At 41.7% G+C, this 23956-nt stretch overlaps 1 protein-coding gene across 5 annotated transcripts in view; it reads right to left on the bottom strand.

Moving 5' to 3' along the window:
• Positions 1 to 23956, bottom strand: part of LOC143143979 (protein trachealess-like) — a 303155-nt gene that overhangs the window by 210237 nt on the left and 68962 nt on the right. For all 5 annotated transcript variants that reach the window (XM_076305878.1, XM_076305877.1, XM_076305879.1 and 2 more), the window contains one exon: positions 13067 to 13099. In XM_076305878.1, the coding sequence (XP_076161993.1) occupies positions 13067 to 13099 (33 nt within the window). Of the gene's footprint in view, positions 1 to 13066; positions 13100 to 23956 lie in introns of those variants that run through there.

Below are 23956 nucleotides of genomic sequence, written 5' to 3'. Positions count from 1 at the left end.
GGGACGAGTTTTTTCTTCGATTGTGGATAGAACAAAATAGTATTAGAAGAGTGGAAATGGTTCCAGGAGCTTTGATCTTTCACGATTCTACTTTTTGTAACTTCTGTCGAGATTAACGTTTATTCTTGAATCTTTATGCGTCAGTTTTTCGGATGCTTTTTTTTCAATAAACAAATCAACTTGAAAAGTACCGTTAGAATGCTGCACGAACAGTGCAAATTATTCCCAGAACTTCGATCGTTCACGATCCTACTTTTTGCAACCTCTGTCAAATCCTGCGTTCGTTTCTAGATTTCTACAACCGAGATATTCGAATCTATCGTTCGATACTCGAATCAACTTGACAAAGTACTATTAGAATGCTACATGAACAGTGCAAATAATTTCTGGAACTTCGATCTCTTACGATCCCATTTTTTCTGAGAAATCAAATCTCTGTCGAATCTTTCGTTCGTTCCTTGATTTCTACATCCGAGATATTCGAATCTATCAACTCGAAGAATATCATTAGAATGCTACGTGAACAGTGCAAATAATTTCTGGAACTTCGATCTCTTACGATTCCACTTTTTCTGAGATATCAAATCTCTGTCGAATCTTTCGTTCGTTCCTTGATTTCTATATCCGAGATATTCGAATCTATCAACTCGAAGAATATCATTAGAACGCTACGTGAACAGTACAAATGGTTTCTGAAACTTTAATCATTCACAATCCTACATTTTGCAACCTCTATCGAATCCTTCGTTCGTTCCTAGATTCCCACATCCGAGATATTCGAATCTATCGTTCGACCCTCGAATCAACTTAACAAAGTACTATTACAATGCCACGTGAACAGTGGCATTTTGCAACTCCCACCGAATCTCTCATTCGTTTACAAACGTTCACGCGCACCTTGTCCGAAAGTTCATTCATTTCGGCAGTGCAACCGACTCAAGAACCACCGTTGCCCGATGATCGTCGATTTTCCCAATCCACAAGTAAAAAGGCAACCTGCGCGAGGTGCATGCGAACAAGATGGATCGAAGCAGATATCGCCGCGGACAGTAAACCCCGAAGCTGGGTAGCGTTAAGAACGATTTCATCGGTTCCTCGCCACAAGGGTCAAGTGTACGAGAGAACCGTAGGTAAGAGGAGGAAGGTGCGCCGGTGAAGTGAGACAGAGAAAGTGATCGTGTTTGTATGTGTGCGTGTGTGAGCGCGTACGTGCGTGCGTGCGTGCGTGCATGCGTGCGTGAGCGAGTGTGTGCACGTGTGTGCGCAAAAGAAAGAACGAAAGAGAAGTTTGTACGCGCGCGTGTGCCTTGTGGTCACCCGTGGGGCTTCCATTCACCCGGTGGCTCGACTCGCCCACTCATTCCTTCATTCATACACGCTGCACGCGATTTGAATCGATAAGCAAACCACGGAAGCGAATCTTTCCTATTGGTCTGCTCGCTTGTCGCGTTAACCGCGTCCCTCAGCGAAATTCACCACTTTCTCGCGTCTATCGTCTCGCTCGACGAAAAATGCATTCGTTTCTCGCGTCGCGCTTTTCAACGCTAACGAAAGTCGATTTCACTCGTTACGGAAATTCTTTTTGAAATTACTCGATCATCAACGGTGTCTTTGCCTATGATTTTCGAGGACAATTATAGACAAAATAGACAAGTAATGGTACTGGTAGATTAATTTGTCTTTTTATCGTGTAATATTCAAAAATACAAATAGTAGTATGTTATAGGTCTGTGTAATAGGTTTATAGTATTGTGTCTTTGTTTACGACATTCGTGGACAATTATAGACAGAATAGACAATTGATGGTACTGGTAAATTAATTTGTCTTTTTAACGTGTAATATCAAAGATACAAATAGTAGTATGTTATAGGTCTGTGTAATAGGTATATGGTATTGTGTCTTTGCTTACGATATTCGTGGACAATTATAGACAAAATAGACAACTAATGGTTCTGGTAAATTAATTTGTCTTTTTAACGTGTAATATTTAAAGATACAAATAGTAGTATGTTATAGGTCTGTGTAATAAGTTTATAGTATTGTGTCTTTGCTTACAATATTCGTGGACAATTGTAGATAAATAGACAAGTAATGGTTCTGGTAAATTAATTTGTCTTTTTAACGTGTAATATTCAAAGATACAAATAGTAGTATTTTATAGGTCTGTGTAATAGGTTTATAGTATTGTGTCTCTGCTTACGATATTCGTGGACAATTGTAGATAAAATAGACAATTGATGATACCGGTAAATTAATTTGTCTTTTTATCGTCTACAAAGATACCCTTGATAGGTCTGGTGTTAAGGAAGAATACACGCACCGAAATTTCCCGACGGAGTTCGATTGGAGCGCAATTCAAACGATGAGAATCGTTCGAAAGTTTTTACCTTTAACTTTCGTTCGTTCCTTCCTTAGAAAATAATAATATTTAATACTTGTATTCGTATCTTCGGCAGCACTCGAGCTCGCAATTGTTGAAATTATTTTACAGTTTCTCGGAGAGTTCAGTTCGCGTGAAATTAAAACAGTGGAAATTAAAACCGGTGTATTGGTTCAATATTGAATTTTCGCGTGACTTTTTTTCCTTTGGCGAGTGTTTTTTCTTTACCTTTACTTTCTATTTGTTTGTTACGATCTCGTTTCCAGGAATTCCTCAGATACCCGTGAAATTGGGCAACAAAAGTAAAAGAAACGTGTATAATATTCGACACCGGATACGAGCTTGCAAACACCTCCCCGCTAATTTCACACGCACTGCGTATAAAAATTATCTGATCAGACGCGCCCAGAGGGTCGTAGAGAGTATCCTACCGAGCATCTTGAAATTAAAAATTCACAGAACGAGCCACGCGCCATCTAATACCTTATCATAGAATGCATCGGAGGTAGGTGATCACAGACTCTTAAAGCGCAGCGTAATTCAACGCGAAAAGAGTCTATCGGATTCTCTCGAAAGAAAGTAAAAAATGAAACACGAGCAGGGTCCTGTTCATCGACGATTCTAAACGCTCGTAACCAATTAACTTCCGAGAGACCAATCAAACAGGTCCAATTGGCCAATAAAATACACCAACGAGCATATTAAAATTACGAACCGATCGAAGCACGATGAATTTCACTCACCACTATAAACTACAAGTGGTCCGAAACTTCTGATCGATATTACGGTGGTTAAGAACCTCTCGCATAAATTGAAGACGAGTAACTTTGTTAACTTTTCGCAAAGATTGACAGCGATTCTCGGCAAGTTAATCTATCCGAAGGTAATAGATTTTTCGAAAGTAACAAAAGTACTCGATGTTCGAAATTGGTTCGATCGTCTATTTGCCAAATTAAATGTAACAATGTATCGTTACGTGAACACACCATTGGACATACTGGCGTTGCATAACCCCAGAGGTGGATACAAAAAAGTTAACGATGTTTCTGTAGGCTCCACTTCGAAAAGTTTCCGCTAGAAAGGCATCCGGAATATCTGTGAACCGTTCTAACAAGTAAATTAAACTAAGTGCCTGTTGCATTATCACAGGTACAAGAAATACAGGTTGTACTCGCAACGAGTGACCTAACTCGACGCAAGAAGTCTCCAAATCTTCGTGAGCGTGAAAAACATCGTCGTTCGCTGCTTGTCGACATCCTTCAACATACTTCAACCCCTCAATTCGACAAAAACAACACGATTCCTCGTTAATCAAATTAGAACGCAAAAAGTTCCTCGTCTCTGTAACTTTGAACGCAAAAATTCTCTTTTTTCTCATAGAGAAGGGGGCATCCACCCTAAAACTCACCATAAATCATAATTTTTCAAAATAATAATTTACCAAAAAAAAAGGTTCGCAAAAAATCCCTTTCGAAAAATCATTCGTCGAATCAAAACGCAAAACAATTCTTTATTTCTAAATCTTCTAACACATCAATTTTCTCTTCTCAAAAAAAGGGGGGCGCCCTCGAAAAGCTTTCAAACGTAAAAATTCTGTTTTGAAAGCCCTTCGATCGAATTGAAACGCAAAGAAAAATTTTTCCTCGTCCCTGAAACTCCGAACATAAATTCCCTCTCCTTCTAAAAATAAGGGGGGCATCATTGACAAACTTTCAAACCTGAAAATTCCGTTTCGAAAGCTCTTCGATTAAATTAAAACGTAAAGAAAAATTCCTCGTCCCTGAAACTCCAAATATAAATTCCTTCTCCTTCCAAAAAAAAAGGGGGAGCGGCCTCGAAAAGCTTTCAAACGTAAAAATTCCGTTTCGAAAGCTCTTCGATCGAATTGAAACGCAAAGAAAAATTCTTCGTTCCTAAAATTCCAAACTTAAATTTCCTCTGCTTCCAAAAAAAGGGGGGCGCCCTCGAGAAACTTTCAAACGTAAATATTCCATTTCGAAAGCCCTTCGATCGAATTGAAACGCAAAGAAAAATTCCTCGTCGCTGAAACTCCAAATAAAAATTCCCTCTGCTTCCAAAAATAAGGGGGGCATCATTGACAACCTTTCAAAAGTAAAAATTCCGTTTCGAAAGCCCTTCAAGTAGATTAAAACGCAAAGAAAAATTCCTCGTCCCCGAAACTCCAAACATAAATTCTCTCCTTCCAAAAACAGGGGTGGGGGGCACCCCGAAGAAACTTGGAAAGATAAAAGTTCGATTTGAAAAACCCTCTGTTCGGCGTTGCAACGGGGTACACGGGTACACCGAGGGGATCGCGCGCCGGTTTCCGCAAAGCTGTGATCGTTCGTAGAGGGGGTTCTGTACGGGGGGTGGGTGGGGGTAGGAGGGGTTAAGGGGGTACCGCGCGAGGACGATCAGAAGCCACGGCGGGAGCCAGAAGAAGAGCAGAAGAAAGACGGTCGGTCGTCTATCGCGCGGGGCAGAGACCGCGCGGCTGGTCGAACGAAGAGAAACAGTCGCCGTGGTGTGGTGTGGGGTGGGGGGTTCGGGGGGGAGCTCGGTGGAGGCGGAGGAGGCCGAAAGGTGGAGGTGGAGGTGGAGGTGGAGGCGAAGGTGGTAGGGTGAAAGGGTGACCGAGGGGGGCTATACGACCGGTCGGCCGGACAGACGCATGGACGGACGGGATGGAAAGACAGACAGGACTGGGAGACCGCTCATTACGGGCGGCGCATGCGCGAGGAATGCGGCGGCTCTGGTCTCCTCGATACAATAAATATAGGATCGGATCGGATCGGATCGGCGGGCCGAGCCCGACGGAGACGGAGACACCGTGTTCGCTCGTAGGTTGAACGAGGATCGTGCGCAGAAAGAAGGGCGCAGCGGGCGAGAGAGGAGGGGGCGGGAGGGGGCCAACGCTCCACGACGGAAAGTAAGGATGAATCGATGAACGAATCGGCGGACAACAATGCCGAGCGTAGTAACGACATCCAGTTAAATCGAACGCCAGCAAAAAAATACGCGGTTGTTTAAGAGACGGCTAACCCGGCCGGTATGCGTATTCCTGTTTGCGACTCGATCCGTCCGATCCGGCTTCCGGCAAAGAATCGATCGCGCCGACGCTCGAGCCTCTGTTATTACGTCGCTGTCTCGAGCCCCGCTTTCGGTAGGTACGCGACCGATTTCCGACCGCCGCGACGGTGCTTCTTAACCAGTTAACTAACTGCGTTTCACCGGTACACGTGGACCTCGATCCGAAGATCTATTTCGGTGCGTTACGTGGGCACACACCTCGTTTAAAAGACAAAAAGTTCGAACAAGATCGCAAAGATTCGAAACTTTGGTTAAGTATCGAAATATCTGGGTAATGAAATGTGGAAGTATTAAGAGATGGAAAATTTAAGGGATTCAAGGAAACGGAGAATAGGAACAAATTGGGGAGAAGATTCAACGGAATGTATATCTCCCAAAAATTTACCACGTTTTGGGACCAAAGGTCCCAAGATTCGATGACAAGGTGCAGAAACACAAAAACCCAAAGAAAAGAAAAATCAAGGAATACGATACCCTCTACGCGAATATTCTCAACTAGTCTTAAGTTCGAAATGTCGTTGTTTACTACAACTTGGGAATATTTATTCTACTTCTACCCCGATAGATAAAACGAAAGTTTCTATTTTAGACATTTGCCCCAATAATTCGAACGAAACCACGTCGATTAAAATCGTTAAACGATCGAAAATGGAATAAATGGAATTACGTTCCATTACGTCCCTTTCACGTGAGTACTCTCAGCTAGACAACACGAACAAAGACTACACACTCTCTTAAGTTCGAAATATCGTTGTTTCCTACAACTCGGGAATATTTATTCTACTTCTATCCCGATAGATAGAACGAAAGTTTCTATTTTAGACATTTGAGAATCACCCAATAATTCAAACGAAACCACGTCGATTAAAATAGTTAAACGATCGAAAATGGAGTAAATGGAATTACGTCGCTCCAATGATTCAAATGGGACGCGTACGTGTACGATCGTACGTCGATTGAAATCGAAAAGGAAGAAGGTGAACGAAATATTCTTAAAATCGATTTAACGAGACGTTTCATCGTCGTACGTGTTCAAAGAACGCAACACCCGAACAGCTGTGTTTTATAAAAATCACGCGCAACCCGGCCGGAACGTATTCACTCAGCGGTAACATTAATTAAAATCATTAAGCGATAAACCGACGCTCCCAAAAGGAGGAGGGCGCAAACAGAACGTAATCCGGACACGTTTTTTATTCATTACCGATAATTTCCCTTGAACAACGCCATTAGGCTCGGCGAGGGAAGCGCGCGCTGGTAAGTTAAAAGATCGCGATGCACTTGAAAGATGGGCACCCGGTTGAAAATTGTAGGGAGCGGACACGGCCGATGTATTCGCGATATAAACGCTGATCAATCAGCCTGACCGAACATTTAATCGATAGTTCAATAATTATTAACCTGCTACGGAACAGGCCTCGGCAGATTGCCCGCTTTACGAATTCTCATCCTTAATAGTTTTGTTTCACCACTTATAAATCACCCGTCTCTAACGATCTCTTTGAAAACAACGGCTCATTAACAACGCGTATAAATTATTTCGATTTTTTTAACGAGCTTAGAAAATTCCGAGCGTTTAGAGAAATTTATTCACCGGATTCGAAACGATCGATCGACGTTTAACTCTTATGGTATAACAAAGTATTGGAAAAGATTTGGCGCCATTTTTCTAACGTGTGAACATTCATTTCGATGAATTCGAGTTATTGTTATTCGTCATTTTCGAGAATTCTTTGACTGGTTCTAAGTTGCTTTACTAGCAGAAAATAACGTATTGTGTATGTTAAATTCTTCGATCGTTTCAAGAGTATAATTCTCTCGCTTTGTGTACTATTGTTACTCCCAATTTTCTCGATTAATCGAGAATATCATTCTCTATGTAAACCCATTTTCCTTAGAGGAAATTATTTCAATATCAATAACCGACCTATTTTATTAAACACTTCCGATCGTTTGAAAAATATAGTAAAAAAATTCTTTCACACCACCAATTGCGTCACTGTTATTTCTAATTTTAGATCATTATCTACCTAAATCCATTTTCCTTAGAGAAAATTATTTCACCATCAATAATCGACCTATTCTATTAAACACTTACGATCGTTTGAAAAATATAATCGAAGAATTCTTTTACAGCACCAATTGCGTTACTATTATTTCTAATCTTTTATTATTATCTACCTAAATCCATTTTCCTTAGAGAAAATTATTTCACCATCAATAACCGACCCATTCTATTAAACACTTCCGATCGTTTGAAAAATATAATCGAAGAATTCACTTGTACCATCGGTTGCGTTATCGTTGCTCGTAATATTCAATAATTTCCTATCGCATCTTCGCTGCTTTACTCGCAAGAAATTATTCCCACCGACAATAACGCACCGTTTACACTAAAAGAATATAATCCTCTCGTACCACCAGTTACCTCTGTCTTAATTTTCGATCTATCTCTACCGTGCGTGAACCCGTTTCGAAAATGATTTCACCATCAATAACGCACCCAATTAAATTCTCCCGTTTCGAGAATACGCTCGTGGAAAAGTCGCCGCTCACCGTGGATCGTAGTTTTGTTGCTCGTAATCGTTGAATAATTCCGCGAGAATCTTTCGCGCCAAGTACTCGTGAATAATTTCGATAAAGAAAGCAAGAAACGGGTACTACGATCATCCGCGAGTACAAGCGTCAACGAGCAACCTCTTAGCGTCGCGGTTTGGTTTCGTTTCTTTCTCTTTTTTTTTTTCTTCTCTTTTTATTTTTTTTCTTTTTACTCTTGTTTCTTCTACCAACGTCTACGTATATTCGAAATGCGCGCCGAGTCGAGTGAACGTGTAATCAAATCGCTACAATAAAGACATTAGCGGGCCCTCGATTTATTCCGATGAACGATCGCGGGGCACGATTTACTTCAATGAGAGAATTATAAAAAAGCGATCTCGATGAATTACGAACACGCGAATAAAATATGCGCGAGCGCGGCGTGTAATATGCGTACACCGTACACTTTTTTTTATTTGTTTCTTTTTTTTTTTTTTTATTTTGCTTCTTCGCGATGGAATCTCGCGGGCCAATTACACTGTACTTCTTCGCGGTGAGATTCACCGGGCGATTCATAAGCGAGCAAAACGATCGAGAGATACGACACACGGTGCGCGGGCTGATAACGTCGCGCGAGTTATTAATTACCACGGATCGGATATTTGCAATTAGTGTCGGATCAGTTTTGGTTAATTACGTCGACCCGGGTGATGTCATTAATTACTACCCACGGTGGGTTGTGGTCGTTTACAATGGGTTTCCCTCGTACGACTCTCGATTCTTGAATCTTTTGGAAATTAACGTTTTCGCGAGCACCCGCTACAACCACCTTTCCTCGTTCAACGAGTTAAAATATTCGCGACGCGGTGCCGGGCGATTATAGTCGGAATTTATTTTCGCTCGAACGCCGATCTCGAATCGATTCGTCCGCTCGGTTAATTATCGGCTTCCGATTGCCGTTCGTTTATAATTAAAATCGCTATTAACGTCGATGGATGTCGAATTCGCGGATACGGGGAATTTTAACCATTCGAGTGTCTCCGAGGATGGAAGTGTTCGAATCGTTGAGTCATCGTGACGATAGTAAATGTTTTTCATTTCTCGAGATTAGTTTTCCGGGAATGGTCGGGATTGTATTCTTCTTTTTTTTTGAAATAGAGATGTATACGGTTTTCCTTCTCGCTGGAATCCAATGGAAAAGCTTGAAAATGTATCTTGCGTTTGAAAATTTCGAATCAGTGAGAAGACGTTCTCTCTCTTTATAGAAAACTCTTCACTCTATGGAACACTCTTTCTTTCTCCATGGAAAACTCTTTCACTCTATGGAACACTCTCTCTCTATCTCTCTATGGAAAACTCTCTCTCTCTCTCGATGTTAAACTCCTTTACTGTAAGAAACATTCTTTCAATCGAACACTTTTTCTTTCTCTATCGAACACTCTTTCTTCCTCTATGGATCGTTTCTTCTTTTTTTCTCTACGAAACACTCTTTTCCTCTCTATATAACGTTCCTGCTTTTCTTTCTCTCGATGGAATGTTTCTTCTTTTTATCTCCCTCTATGGAACGTTTCTTCTTTTTTTCCCTCTATAGAACATTTCCTCTTCTTTCCTCTCTCTGCAGAACATTTCCTTCTTTTTCTCTCTCCATAGAACATTTCCTCTTTTTTCCTCTCTCTATGGAACGTTTCTCCTTTTCTTTCTCTCTCTGCAGAACATTTCCTCTTTTTCTCTCTCTCTATGGAACGTTTCTTCTTTTCTTTCTCTTTCTCTCTATGAAACGTTTCTTCTTTTCTTTCTCTCTCTCTCTATGGAACGTTTCTTCTTTTCTTTCTCTTTCTCTCTATGAAACGTTTCTTCTTTTCTTTCTCTCTCTATCTACGAAACGTTTCTTCTTTTCTTCCTTTCTCTCTCTCTACGGAACGTTTCTTCTTTTCTTCCTTTCTCTATCTACGAAACGTTTCTTCTTTTCTTCCTTTCTCTCTCTCTACGAAACGTTTCTTCTTTTCTTCCTCTTTCTCTCTCTCCACGGAACGTTTCTTCTTTTCTTTCTCTCTTTCTCTACGGAACGTTTCTTCTTTTCTTTCTCCTTCTCTCTACGGAACGTTTCTTCTTTTCTTTCTCTCTCTATCTACGAAACGTTTCTTCTTTTCTTCCTTTCTCTCTCTACGGAACGTTTCTTCTTTTCTTTCTCTCTTTCTCTCTTTCTCTCTTTCTCTCTTTCTCTCTTTCTCTACAGAACGTTTCTTCTTTTCTTCCTCTCTCTCTCTCTCCACAGAACATTTCTTCCTTTCTTCCTCTCTCTACTCAACGACCACCGCGATAGACGTCCCGTACGTTTGGTAAATATGATTTTTCAAGTGGCGTATAAAAACGAGCGAACGCGGACAAGCGACAATGGGGGCCGCCGAATAGAATAGAAAGAAGTCGATTCGAAGCCACGGATAGGCAGAGCGGAGAGAAAGTATTCCGCGAATAGCAAAAAACCGGCATCGACATGTCGCTCGAAAGAAGTGTCGCTAATTTGATGTAGCCGGTGTATACGGCGGATCGTATGGCCGGAGTGGTTTGGTCACTCGCGAGTTGATTTATACCGGTGGGCAAGAACCTCGTGGCAAAGCTCGTTGCCTTGCTCATTGCTTCTGCGACCGCTCCGCTCTGTACTCACTTTGAACAATGGAATTGCGTCGCGACGTCAATCTCTCTGTATTATTCACCTCGCTCCCGTGCTCCTTTATATCCCTAGCTGTTCCCCTTTTCTGCTTCCTTTTCTGCCTTTCTTTTTGCACCTCGCTCTTACGTATCTCTCTCTTTCCTTCGCGCGTTTACATACACTTTCTCTGTCTTTCTCTCTCTTACTCTTTCTCTCTCTTTCTCGTACACAGGTACAGACGCACACTTAGGTGTATATACACGCACTCGTATCTTCGTCTCTTTGCACGTACGCACACCTGTCTCTTTCTCTCCTTCCGTGAAACACACTCTCCCTCTTTCTCTCTTTACGAAACGTACACTCTTTCCCTCTTCACGAAACGCACACTCTTTCTCTCACAGACATTTCTTCTTCTCTTTCTCTCTCCAGATGGTACGCACACTCTCTCTCTCTTAGAAGCATGTCTTTTTTTCTCTCTCTCTTTACGAAACACGTCTTTCTCTCTTTACGAAACGCACGCTCTTTCTCTCACAGACATTTCTTCTTCTCTTTCTCTCTCCAGATGGTACGCACACTCTCTCTCTTAGAAGCATTTCTTTTTTTCTCTCTCTCTTTACGAAACACGCACTTTTTTCTCTCTTTACGAAACGCGCACTTTTTTCCCCCTCGTACACACATTCTCTTTTTCTCTCTCTGGGAAACATTTCTTCTTTCCTTCTCTCTCTACGAGATACACACTATTTGTCTTGGAAGCATTTCTTTCTTTTTTTCTTCTTTACAAAACACGAACTTTTTTCCTCTCATATACATATTCTCTTTTTCTCTCTCTCTCTCTAAGAAACATTTCTTCTCAGAAACACACTTCTCTCTTTCTCTCTGTATGAATTACACTCTTTCTCTGTCTTAGAAGTATTTCTTCTCTCGTTCTCTCTTTATGAAACACACTCTTCTTCTCTTTTGGGAGTATATCTTCTTTTCTCCTCTCTCTCTGAAACACACTCTTTTTCTCTCTTCGAAATACATCTTCTCTCGTTCTCTCTCTCTACAAAACATCCTCTTTTCTCTCTTGGAAGTGTCTCTTCTCTTTTTCACTCTCTACAAAACACACACTTTTCTTCTCTTGTACACATTTTCCTTCTCTCTTTCTCTTTCTATGGAACACACACTTTTCTTCTCTCGTACACATTTTCCTTCTCTCTTGTTCTTTCTATGGAACACACTCTTTTCTTCTCTTGTACACATTTTCCTTCTCTCTTTCTCTTCCTATGGAACACACTCTTTTCTTCTCTTGTACACATTTTTCTTCTCTCTTTCTTTTTCTATGGAACACACTCTTTCTCCATTCCTCCCAATCTCTCTCTCTCTCTCTCTCTCTCTCTCTCTCTCACGCATACACACTCCTTTCATTCTCTTCGAAACACTCTTTTACTCTCTCTCTCTCTGAATCACACTTTTGCTCTCTCTTCCTCCCTCTCGTACACACGCACTTTTTTCTTCGTCGCTCTTACTTGCTCCTAAACGCACATATTGTCTCCCTATCTCTCTTACGCGCCCACTCTTTTTCTGTTTCCACTCTCCCCCGGTTCCACAGGGGGGGAGTAAATCGAAAGTCGGACTATGGTTTAAAACGCGTTAAAACCTCTTTTCGTAGCTCCCTTTCTTCGACAGCTAACACCTCTATGCGTGCGCCTTCGATGTTACATTTACCGGTCGCTCTAATTTCACGGGTATCAGTTCAAGGCTCGTAAGGAATTCGTCGATCGACGCGCGATCGAAGATACTTTTCCGATCTCGATCGAAATGATTTTTTTGCGCACGATTTCGTGCGAATCGAACCCATGGCGCGAGCTATAGAGACCGCGAGTGTTCGTTTCGAATAAAAAGAGAGAGGTTTACGATATTATTAGAAAATTATTGCTTTAAATATTGTATCGAAGCGAGACAAATAATTGGAGTCAATCTTCGGGGAAAATTTCAACGACAGTCGCAAAATACATTGCATTGCCCCCCTTTCTTTAAAATAATTAATTTAATTTTATCGTGAAATGAATAATAGTTGGAGTCAATCTTCGGGGAAAACTTCAACGATAGTCACAAATTTTTAAATTAAAAAAAAAAAAATATTTATCAAATTCAATCTTATAAGATTTACATTGAATTACCCCCCTTACCTTAAAATAATCGCCTAGGTACGACGCTGAACATATAATTAAAAAGAAAACTATATCAATAGCGTAGATCGATAATCTCGATGATATTTGTACCGCGTTTACCTGCCTTTGAGAATTCATTGATACGCGAAACATCGCTTCCTGCCTTAATTTTTAATCTAATTCGTGATCCAGTAAGGAAAGACGTAAAATTATTTTTACGCAACGAATTAAAACGATCGTGTCAGTCTTCTTACCTGTCGGTCCAACAGAGAGCGTCATCTCGGTACCTGAAACAATTGGAAAGATTTAGAAATTAGTTTCTATTTAAATTCTAAACAAATTATATCCTTAAGTACAGTTCACATTATTAAACTATATTAAAAGTTTGTACCGTAACAATCGATACGATGTAATTAAATTCGGATATTGCTATATAATAGAAAATAGTAATTATAAACCGCAACAAGTAACTATAAATAGAAATTACACAGAAAGGTATTGTCGCGTAAAATTAAGCTTTGTATAAAATTTACGCGCACGTGCAAAGTGGATAATAGTTCTCGATGTTACATTTTGTAGTTCGGTTGGTTCTCTTTGATAAATATTAACAAAGTTGTACAATTTTCGTACGTAAACAAGCAGCGTGAATTTCTTGAGTCGTTTTGATAAATATTTACCAAGTTGTAAAATTTTCGTACGTAAACAGACAGCGTTAATTTCTTGAGTCGTTTTGATAAATATTAAGAAAGTTGTAAAATTTTCGTACGTAAACAGGCGGTGTTAATTTGTTACGTCGCTTGGATAAATATCAACAAAGTTGTCAAATTTTCGTACGTAAATCTCTTGAGTCGTTTTGATAAATATTTACAAAGTTGTAAAATTTTCATACGTAAACAGGCAGCGTTAATTTGTTACGTCGCACGGTTTTCGCACAATCGCTCTCACAGCGAGCCCGAAGCCGAAGGACGTATCGCAGCTTACAGGAAAAAGCTTTTATATGAAAGCCTAGCTGTGAATAAGATCGCCGTCGTAAATTGTGCGCGAGGCTAATCTCACGGTTGAACGCGGCCATAGACGTTCAGTTCGTTTGACTTCGTCCCGCGCGAAACCCTTAACACAGTCCCCTATCGAACGAATTTGCAGGCTTTTCACCTCGCGAGTTCTTACATCATCGTCTCAATCCTCCACGATTCTCCGAGTATATACCAGTGCCGATAGTAGAACGGAAAATTGGAGCGGAAAATTTTCAAAGTATGTCTCCACATTGAGAAGAGATAAAAAAAGGCGAGCAACGTGGAAGTTGTAATATCGCGAGACTGGCGTCTAAATCGCCTTCTGTCGTCTAATTTGAGGTTAGGTTGTGTAACGGTGTTGCAGCTGCGACTCGACTCGTTGCACTTTCTTCTAGTTCCTTTTACTATTTATCTAATTTTCTTTTTCTTACTTCGCGCGTATATTGTACATTTACGAGTCGTGTAACAGTGACGTGAAATGAAGCGAATAAATAAGTACGGGCAATAATGCGAACGCGTGGAGAGATTTCTCTTTAAACCGACGACACCCGATCGGGAATCTGCGCAATAAATTTTATCAGTAACCGAAACACTACTGTGCTTGTACTCTCTATCCACAGATTACTACTTTTCTAAAGTAAAGCTTCCTGAATAGAAAAGGGTAAAGATAATTTCTTTATAGAAACAGATTCTATCGAGACAATAAGCGAAGCACAAGTATTATTAATAATTGAAACACTATTGTACCCTCTATACATCGTTTACTACAGTAGTTCTCCAAAATGAAGATTCCTCAATAAAAGAAAGTGTAAAAATAAACCTTCCTAAAAACAGATCCTATCAAGACAATAAGCGAAGCACGTGTATTATCAATAACCGAGGTACTACCATATTTATACTCTCTATCCATCAATTACTACTTCTCTAAAGTAAAGCTTCCTCGATAAAAGAGTGTGAAACTAAATCTTCCTAAAAGCATATCCTATCGCGACAATAAGCGAAGCACGAGTATTATCAATAACCGAGGCAATACCATATCTATACTCCCTACCCACCAATTACTACTTCTCAAAAGTAAATCTTCTTCCAAAGTAAGTGTAAAACTAAATCTTCCTAAAAGCAGACCCTATCGCGACAATAATTAAAGCACGTGTATTATCAATAACCGAGGCACTACAGTATTTGTACTCTCTATCCATCAATTACTACTTCTCTAAAGTAAATCTTCTTCAAAAGAAAGTGTAAAATTAAATCTTCCTAAAACAGACCCTATCGCGACAATAAGCAAAGCACGAGTATTATCAATAGCCGAGGCAATACCATATCTATACTCCCTACCCACCAATTACTACTTCTCAAAAGTAAATCTTATTCAAAAGTAAGTGTAAAATTAAATCTTCCTAAAAGCAGACCCTATCGCGACAATAATTGAAGCACGAGTATTATCATTAACCCAGACCTAACCTCGTGCCCGCTACCCACCGGTTACCGCTTCCCCAAAATTAAAACTCCACCCTGGAAAACTGAAAAAAAAAAAAGAAAGGAAACTGCCCCTAAAAAACCGATCCCCACCTCGATCTATCTCCGGCCGAGCCACGCAGAAGAAACTCGAGAAACGTCGAACGAGAGAAAAAGGGGGTGCCGGAAACGCGCGAGTAAGATCGCAAACGGGGGTCGTGGTCGGTGTCGCGGATGAATCAGAAGGTGCGAGGAAAGTGGGGCCTGTCAACGCGACATGATTTAAAGCCAAATATTACGACAGAAAGCACATTTCTCGACCGGCCTGGCCTGCCGAACCCCTCTGTCTCGTAGCGGGGGTGGGTGGGCCAGGGTTCCAAGCGACGCAAGGGATGAGCCCGTAAGTCGTGCAGATATGTTGGCCACGGTTTATTACCGGGATGCCGGAATGGCCCAGCCTGGAGGAACATTGATTTAATGCGGGAGTAATTGGGCGACCGGACGTCTCTATGAGCACGCCACCTACCACCGCTAATGTGTTCCCGCCCTTCTAACCTTTCGGTTAACCACCATGCAAGCGAGCACGCTTCCTACCTACCGTCCGCTTGCCTCCAACCCCTCCCTCCCTCCCTCGCAGGACGTGAGAAAGGCGAACGCTTTATTGCCGGTTTTATTGCCCGGCGAGTTTTAGCCGCAGTTCGGATCGGCTTATGGCGCTTATTAAACTTTGATGTCACCAAATCGCTCCCGCGACCTCCCTCCGCGATCCTCCCGGAGTCTCCGTGGCGTGCATGCCTAACCGATACCGAATTCGCGCCAAGGATAGACCCGCTTCTTGGCAATTCGTACCAGATGGATTTTCGCGGTGTTCCGCTAGATAGACGATTAGGTAATTGCAAACAGTGGATCGGTAACGATACTTTTATCGGTGAGGAACTTTGATGTCAATCTTTTATCGATCGAAACAATAAGCAAAGCACGAGTATCATCATTCACCGAGGATACTACCGTACTGGTACCCTCTATCCACCAATTACTACTTCTCCAACATAGATCTTCTTCAATACTTCGTACATCATCGATACTTTTATTGATGAGGAACACACATTTATGTATGATGTTACAGTTTGTTGTTTGGGTCTTTGAAAGAGATCTGTAAATGAGATCCTTCGAGTCAAGGAGGAGAGAAATCTGATCGTTGCACCTGTTAACATTGATCAAGTGTTCAAGGAATGGAAAGAACGACGATGGATCGTCGCGATGCGAGAGAGAAATGTGTGTTTAGGGTAGGTGGCTGCGTTGTTGGTCGTTTGTGAGGTGAAATATCACTGTGTCGAGCGATGCGATTTGTTTTTCAATTTAGGTTATCGATTAATTGTATACACTTCTCCAGCAGTGACTCTATGTTGGAGAAGTAGTAATTGGTAGATAGACCACTTGGTGACTCTTCAATTTTCCAGGATGGTTCGTGCAAAAGACTTTGCTGCTGATTATTGGGCAGACATCGGGATGCAAGTCTAGTCGAGCAAAGATTTCGTCAGATTCGAGATGTAACCAGTCGTAGGACCAGTGGTTTCGAGTGGAGATTTTATAAATTTTTATTCTCGTTGCAAAATATTCGCTTCGTACGTTGAGTCGCCGAGAGCTCGTTTGGGACTCACGAGTTGCAAAGAATCGATTACGTTGGTTCTGACCACTCGGAGATACTCGTGTTCCACGATTCGAAACTTGGAATCTAGGTTACATCGTTGACACGTCAACACTGTTCTGTGAGAAGTAACATAACCGATTATTCAACACTCTTAAACATGGTGTTTCAGGATGTGAAGTCGTCGATACCAGATTTTTAGACTCGAAGATCATTGATACGCAACTTGACATTGCGAGACTGTTCAAAGCTCGTGATTAATTCGATTTCGGTTTCAATTGTTGTAGGTTTTTAACGAACTCCTCAAACTTATCGAACGTATGTCCCAGATAGTTCTTGACAACGAAATGGGTATATTTACAAAACTGAATGACTCCGGCATCGACTCACGGAAGTATAAAATTTTCGAATACCTCGGTAGTCTTTCATTGAAGGTCCGTTAAGACAGCAAACGGTATTATTTCTGCTGAAAATTTACACTGATGATCCGCATCGCGTGCAGCAAATTGAAGGTTACGCGTTGATTTGCGTGCGATATCGACGATGAAGTCTTCGAGCTACTCAAATTTTATTAGCCACGAACTCTGTAATCGCCCGTGAAAGAAATGCAAATGATTTTACCCGAAATAGACGGTTGCGCTTTATTTTTCCACTTCACGTAACACGAATTAACCACTTGGGGTAATGTCCGAAAATTAGCATGTATTTAGTCCCCCAGAAGAAGCTCAAGGGGACTTATTACTCATAGAAAGTTTCTTCCGTTGAAGAACGTACGGAAGTTTTTCGAACGATGCGGAATTCTATAGATGGAATATTTCGAACATAATTTTCATAGTTTTCTTTGGAGCTTGGAAAAATTTATCAACAACGCGATACTTAACGGTTCGACGTCTCTCTGTGCGTAGTATTCTTATTCTTTCGAGATTAATTCCAATTTGTAGAAATGGAACGTAAATTTTTGCTTTCAAAACAAATTCAAACCTTCAACCAACTCAATTGCTCTCGATTAGTATCTCCTTCTCAATTTTTAATTCAATTCTCACCAAAATTCTCAAGTGTCTTCGTCTACCCACTATCTGGACAAAGTCGAATTCAAAGATTTGTGAAATCTGGCTCCAAATTTCCATCGATAGAGGGGGGATGAAAAGTTTGTCTTTTCCTCAACTTCTCAGTAGAGAAGTGTTCTTATTTACTTTATTATAACTTCTTGGACAAACTTTTGTCCAACCTGGGCAAAATCGATCTTAAAAATTCACAAAAATCCATCTCCAAATTACCCCCATCGAGAGGAGTTCAATTATTTCAAATTCCCTCGTTATAACACTTCGATAGTTCCCTCTACAACTTCAAATTTAATTTTTATAAAAAATCTCTAGTATCCATCTCTACCCCAAACTCTTCTCCAACCTGCACAAAATCGATCTCAAGAATTCACAAAAATCCATCTCCAAATTACCCCAATCGAGAAGAGTTCAATCATTTCAAATTCCCTCGTTATAACGCTTCGATAGTCCCTCTACAACTTCAAACTTAATTCTCACCAAAAATCTCTAGTATCTCTACCTCTCACCTCTACCCCAAACTTTTCACCAATCTGTACAAAATCGATGTCAAAGATTCACAAAAATCCATCTCCAAATTACCCCAATCGAGAAGAGTTCAATCATTTCAAATTCCCTCGTTATAACGCTTCGATAGTCCCCTCTACAACTTCAAATTTAATTCTCACCAAAAATCTCCAATATCCACCTCTACCCCAAACTTTTCACCAATCTGTAGAAAATCGATGTCAAAGATTCGCGCAAATCCATCGTCCAAATTACCCCCGACGAAAAGGAAGTAAGGGGTGGGGGTATGTTCGAGAAGTCTCGAAGTACTCCGCGTCACGTGTCGATAAGACGAAACAGATTCGAAGATCGGTCGCTTCGGAGGCGTACCGCAAACGTGCCCCACGAGCAGTCATAATACGTGGAGTAGGTGAAGGGGTGGGGTGGTGGCGGTGGGGTACGGGGGGTTGTCGGTGTGTAAGGAGGGGGCAGGTTTGCATCCACACATGGCGCGATCACGCGTCCCGGTCGAGCGAGCTGGCTACGGAACGGTGTAAAGTTTAACTTTGGCTACACCGGCTGCGCGGAATGTCTGTCCCGAGGACGGGTCTGCTTTCTGATCGGCCGTGAGGCCACGGGAGGAACGACACTTTCGGGGGTGAGGTCGCGGGGGTGGTTCGCGTCTCTAAAGCAGAAACGACCACGTTTCGTCGTGGCGGAACGCACGAACCAAGGGGGACACGGTTACGCGCTACGTAATAACTAAGCGATGTGTCGGCATAACAAGTGGCGTTTCTCGTACGAGAAAGGAAAAGTGCCGGAGCGGGAGTTTCCCTCTCGTCTGATGGTTTCGCGCGAGTTTTTTTTCATTCTCTTTTTCTCTCTTTCTCTCTCTAGCCCCGAAGCGTTACGCTCCGCGAATCTTTGCGCGGTGTTTTCAATTCGACGCGGACTTTCGCGGCTTAGCGAGAACGCGGGATGCGTTCCTGATGAGACGAGACCACCCAAGAACTGTACCGAGCTTTGGGGACGAGGTTTTGAGTTTTATCGGAGGTCTGTAGTGAGCGACTTGTGGGGTCCGTTGCCACTTGTACGGATAACGTTTCGAACGGAAGAGCTACGTGCGAGGAAATTGAACGGTGGTACATATTTCAAAGTAATTGATTTTTTTAGGTACAGGTACGCAATTAGTGGTGATCAATCTGGAGTGGGGTGTTCTAAATCTGGCATTATTTACTCTCTTGCTCTTTGGGTGACCTCTCGGTCATCGCTGACTCCTTTTTATAACGATTATCGAACATTTTCACTAGTAGATAGTTCTCTTGTAGATGAAACAAACATCAAACATATCGTAGATCAACATTCGTGTCATCTTTCATTCACAAAACCGATTCTACAATACGTAAGTTATAAGTTTTGGTATTAAAGTGTTGATCGCCATGACAGTTTTCCGTGGCGTTTGTTCGAATTATAGCGCGAAATTTGAACGCGTGGTATGAAATATGTAGAGGAAAGGGTTCATGCGTGAGATTTTGGGCTTAGTTGGAAATTTGGAGCGTACTTGTAGAGGTCATCACTCTATGCATTATTATCTATATATGGTAGAGTCCACCAGTCTTTATATTATTATCTATATATTGTAGAGTTCACCACTCTATGTACTATTAACTATATACTGCACCACTCTGTGCACTATTATCTATATACTGCACCATTCTATGCACTATTATCTATATATTGTAGAGTTTACCACTCTATGCATTATTATCTATATATTGTAGAGTCCACTACTCTAGATATTATTATTTATACATTTATACATTTGATTAAATATCAAATATTAAAATACAATTTATAACAAAATTGTAAAGTCCATCACTCTACGTATTATTATCTATATATTGTAGAGTCCACCACTCTATACATTGTCCATCAAATGTATTGTTAACTTGTTTCCCGTTAACTCAGTTTTCCACCTTTAGGTATGTCTCGATGTTAAAAGAGAAATATATTCGTATTCAAAAAATTATATACCACGATTTCTAAAAGTTTTCCAAGTGTTTAATTTAAATGTCAAAACGTTTCAAAGAACAACCCTCTCGTTACCAAAACGAGACAAATCGATCCTATACAAATGCCATATTTCACAATTCTCAGGTCACTAAACACTCTACGCAACTCTGTTCTGTATTCGGTAAATTGCCACGCGTATTACCATAATTATTTTCTACATCTCGACGTAATGTCGATTTCCTGTGAAAGAGAGCACACCAACGACCCGAGAAATATGCAGAGAATGAGGTTTGATGTCTGGTAAACAGGTGTAATGTATGTATTTTTGCCCCGTCGGTAATGGATTGCAAGAGCTATACCTATGTCAGTATATCAGAAAGTTACCACATGCGTACAAAGAAAAGAACGCGTATCGCTTGCATTTTCTTAAATTACTTTTGCGGTCGGGTTGATCTCACCGGAGCAACCGTGTTGCAATTTTGTAGCGTAACATCGTGGGGTTAACTCTGAATTTGGAATATAAATTACGATGATTTCGAAGATTGCAAGGAGTTCCCTTGCCATCTTCGAAGGTCCTTAGAAATTTCGCGTCGATGTTCCCGCGGTGATCCTTTAGATGAAATCAGCTTCGTCGGCACTCCGCGCCGATGTTAACGTGGCAAACACGATTCGATCGGCAATCATTGAATCGATCGGCACGATTGATAATTTAATCGAGGTCCGTTCGTGGCATTGTACGAGGAATTAGAAACTTGACCTTGAAGGTTTTATAAGAAGAGACACGTGACACGAACTGTGCAGATTTATCAGTTAAAGAGATCAACGAGCTAGCTAATCACTCGTTAGTCGTCTACGTTGGTAATTCGCTACCAAGTGTTACTTAGAATCGGACGACGAAAGAGTGCTGTTGCAACTATGTGAACCGCAGCGTGCAATACATCACCGACGTCACGTTCGCGGAACTGGAACGCCTTGAGAAACGTAATTCGAAGATCTTCGTTTTCGCGCGAACTGTACTCGCATCTGTTCCCAAACGCGAGCAAAACAACGCAGGAGAGACCTAAGGTTTCTCCAGTCTCGTCTAAACCCTTCTAGCTCAAACACTCGATAATGTAAATATCAAATATTAAAAAAGATGCAGATCGAAGCAGCAGAGACCTAAGATTTCTCCAGTCTCGTCTAAACCCGCCTAGCTCAAACACTCGATAGCCTAAATATTAAAAAAGATACAAATCAACACAGTAGAAACCCAAGATTTCTCCAGTCTCGTCTAATCCCTCCTAGCTCAAACACTCGATAGCCTAAATATTAAAAAAGATACAAATCAACACAGTAGAAACCCAAGATTTCTCCAGTCTCGTCTAAACTCCTCTAGCTCAGACACTCGACAACCTAAATATCAAATATTAAAAAAGATACAAATATTTTGGGTTAGGTCTAGGTTAGATCTGAGTTGGGTCGCACTAAAAATCTTCATCATTGTTCACAACTCTACCCAATTTCTTCACACTTCCTACCCCAAAACTTGCCAACCCAAGTATCAAAAACAAGTATTCGAACACCAAAAAGAAAGAATCAAAGAATATAAAAATCCTCCACTTCGTAACACAAATTCATCTAATCTCTTTCAACTCATCGATCCTTCTACTAGCAAAACTCGACAATTCGAGTACCAAAAATTAAAAAAAACAAGTCTCTGGGTATTCTAAACATCAAACTCTGTCACACCAAAAACCTTCATCCTTGTTCACAAACCCACCCAATTTCCTCGCACTCGTTCACCTTCTTACCCTAAAACTCGCTAACCCAAGTACCAAAAACAAGTTCTCAAACACCCACCCCTCCAAAAAAAAATTCAAAAAACCTAAAAATCCTCAACTCCTCTAAATCTCCAACTTCGTAAGACAAATTCACCTAATCTCTTTCAACTCGTCGATCCTTCTACTATCAAAACTCGACAATTCGAGTACGAAAAATGAAAAAAGACAAGTTTCTGTATACTCTAGGTATCAACCTCTGTCATACCAAAAACCCTACCCAATTCCCTCGCACTTGTTTATCTTCCTACCCTACAACTCACTAACCCAAATACCAAAAACAAGTACTCAAACACACCTCCTCCAAAAATCAAAAAACCTAAAAATCCTCAACTCTAAATCTCCGATCTGGTAACACGAAAAACCTCGATCGTTCCCCAGAAATCCGTCTAATCCCTGGCAAGGTGTCCTCGATCGTCCAACCCCCCGCAGTCCTCTCCGTAATCGCGTGGATCTCCTCTCCGGTCCCGATCGCGGTCAGCTCGAAAGTAACCGAGCGGCAACCGTCAGCGATCTCTCTGGGAGTGTCCGCGGATACCGTGGCGACTTCCTTTTTATTTAATTCATTTTTTTTCTACCGAGAAACGGTGGCTAACGCGCATGGTATTGTACCGCGTTAATTGTAAGTTCGAACGGTACCCCTCCCTGCTCCCCCCAAGAAACGCATTCCGGTTTTCGTTCGAAGACATCGACGGAACCCGACCGCTGGGTTCGATGGTATTGGTGGTGTTTTTCTGCGCGCGGCTCGGTGTCTCTTCTCCCGACATCCGTGCGAATGTAGGAGCCGCAGGGTGTGGTGTTCGAACCAGACTGCTGCTGCTGCTGCTGCTGCTGCTGTTGCTCACGGTTCTCGCGTGGCTGTATACGCGGTGCCCCACCGAAGAATGTTCGCCGTGTTGGTTCGATTAATCAGTCGTTTTTCGTGGCCTACGCTCTGGGCCAATAGGGCCAGAAAAACTTAACGTATGTGATAATGCGCCCAGCTATTTCTCCCCGCCGCGACCGCCACCGCGCGCAAACCGTGGAACGTGGAACGCGGGCCGTGCGCCCGTGCTGAATATAAGTACAAGCTGCCCCCTTTTGCGCCGAAACGGCTACGGTCAGAGGAGGAGCGAGCACCGACCAACCGACGACCACGACGCCAAGGATCACTGACCGCCAGGACGCTGTCTTGCGAGGGACTCAAACTTTTTTCAACACGACAGCCCCGAGGACACGTAACCAGAAGTCCCCCGGCTCAAATATACCCGACGCACGGGGGCCCCCGCGATATTTCAGCTCTGATCTTTAACGAGCGCGCAACGACTCGCGATCACCGCGCGCATCCCTGGTAAACCTTACCGGGGCGCGACGATCTTATTGCTTGCGTCGATTATTTTCCATGGTCAGACGCAACGATACCTGGTCTATGTAGTGGGGGTTTTCTTTTTTACTTGAGAACTTTTTTTTAGTTTTTGTTGATTAAATGGTGGCGAGTTTGTTTTGGAATAGGGTGAAGGATAAGAGGACGAATCGGTACGAGGTCGATATGTAGTGTTTTTGTACTTGAGATTTTTTTGATTTTTTTATTAACGTATGATGAGTACACTTTGGTAACAAATAAGGTAGAGATACAAGGAGACCAGTTGGTATGAGGTCGATGTAGTGT

The sequence above is a fragment of the Ptiloglossa arizonensis genome, chromosome 3 (genome assembly GCF_051014685.1).
Source record: "Ptiloglossa arizonensis isolate GNS036 chromosome 3, iyPtiAriz1_principal, whole genome shotgun sequence".
Lineage (NCBI taxonomy): Eukaryota > Metazoa > Arthropoda > Insecta > Hymenoptera > Colletidae > Ptiloglossa > Ptiloglossa arizonensis.
This window is presented reverse-complemented; position numbering and strand designations above follow the sequence as displayed.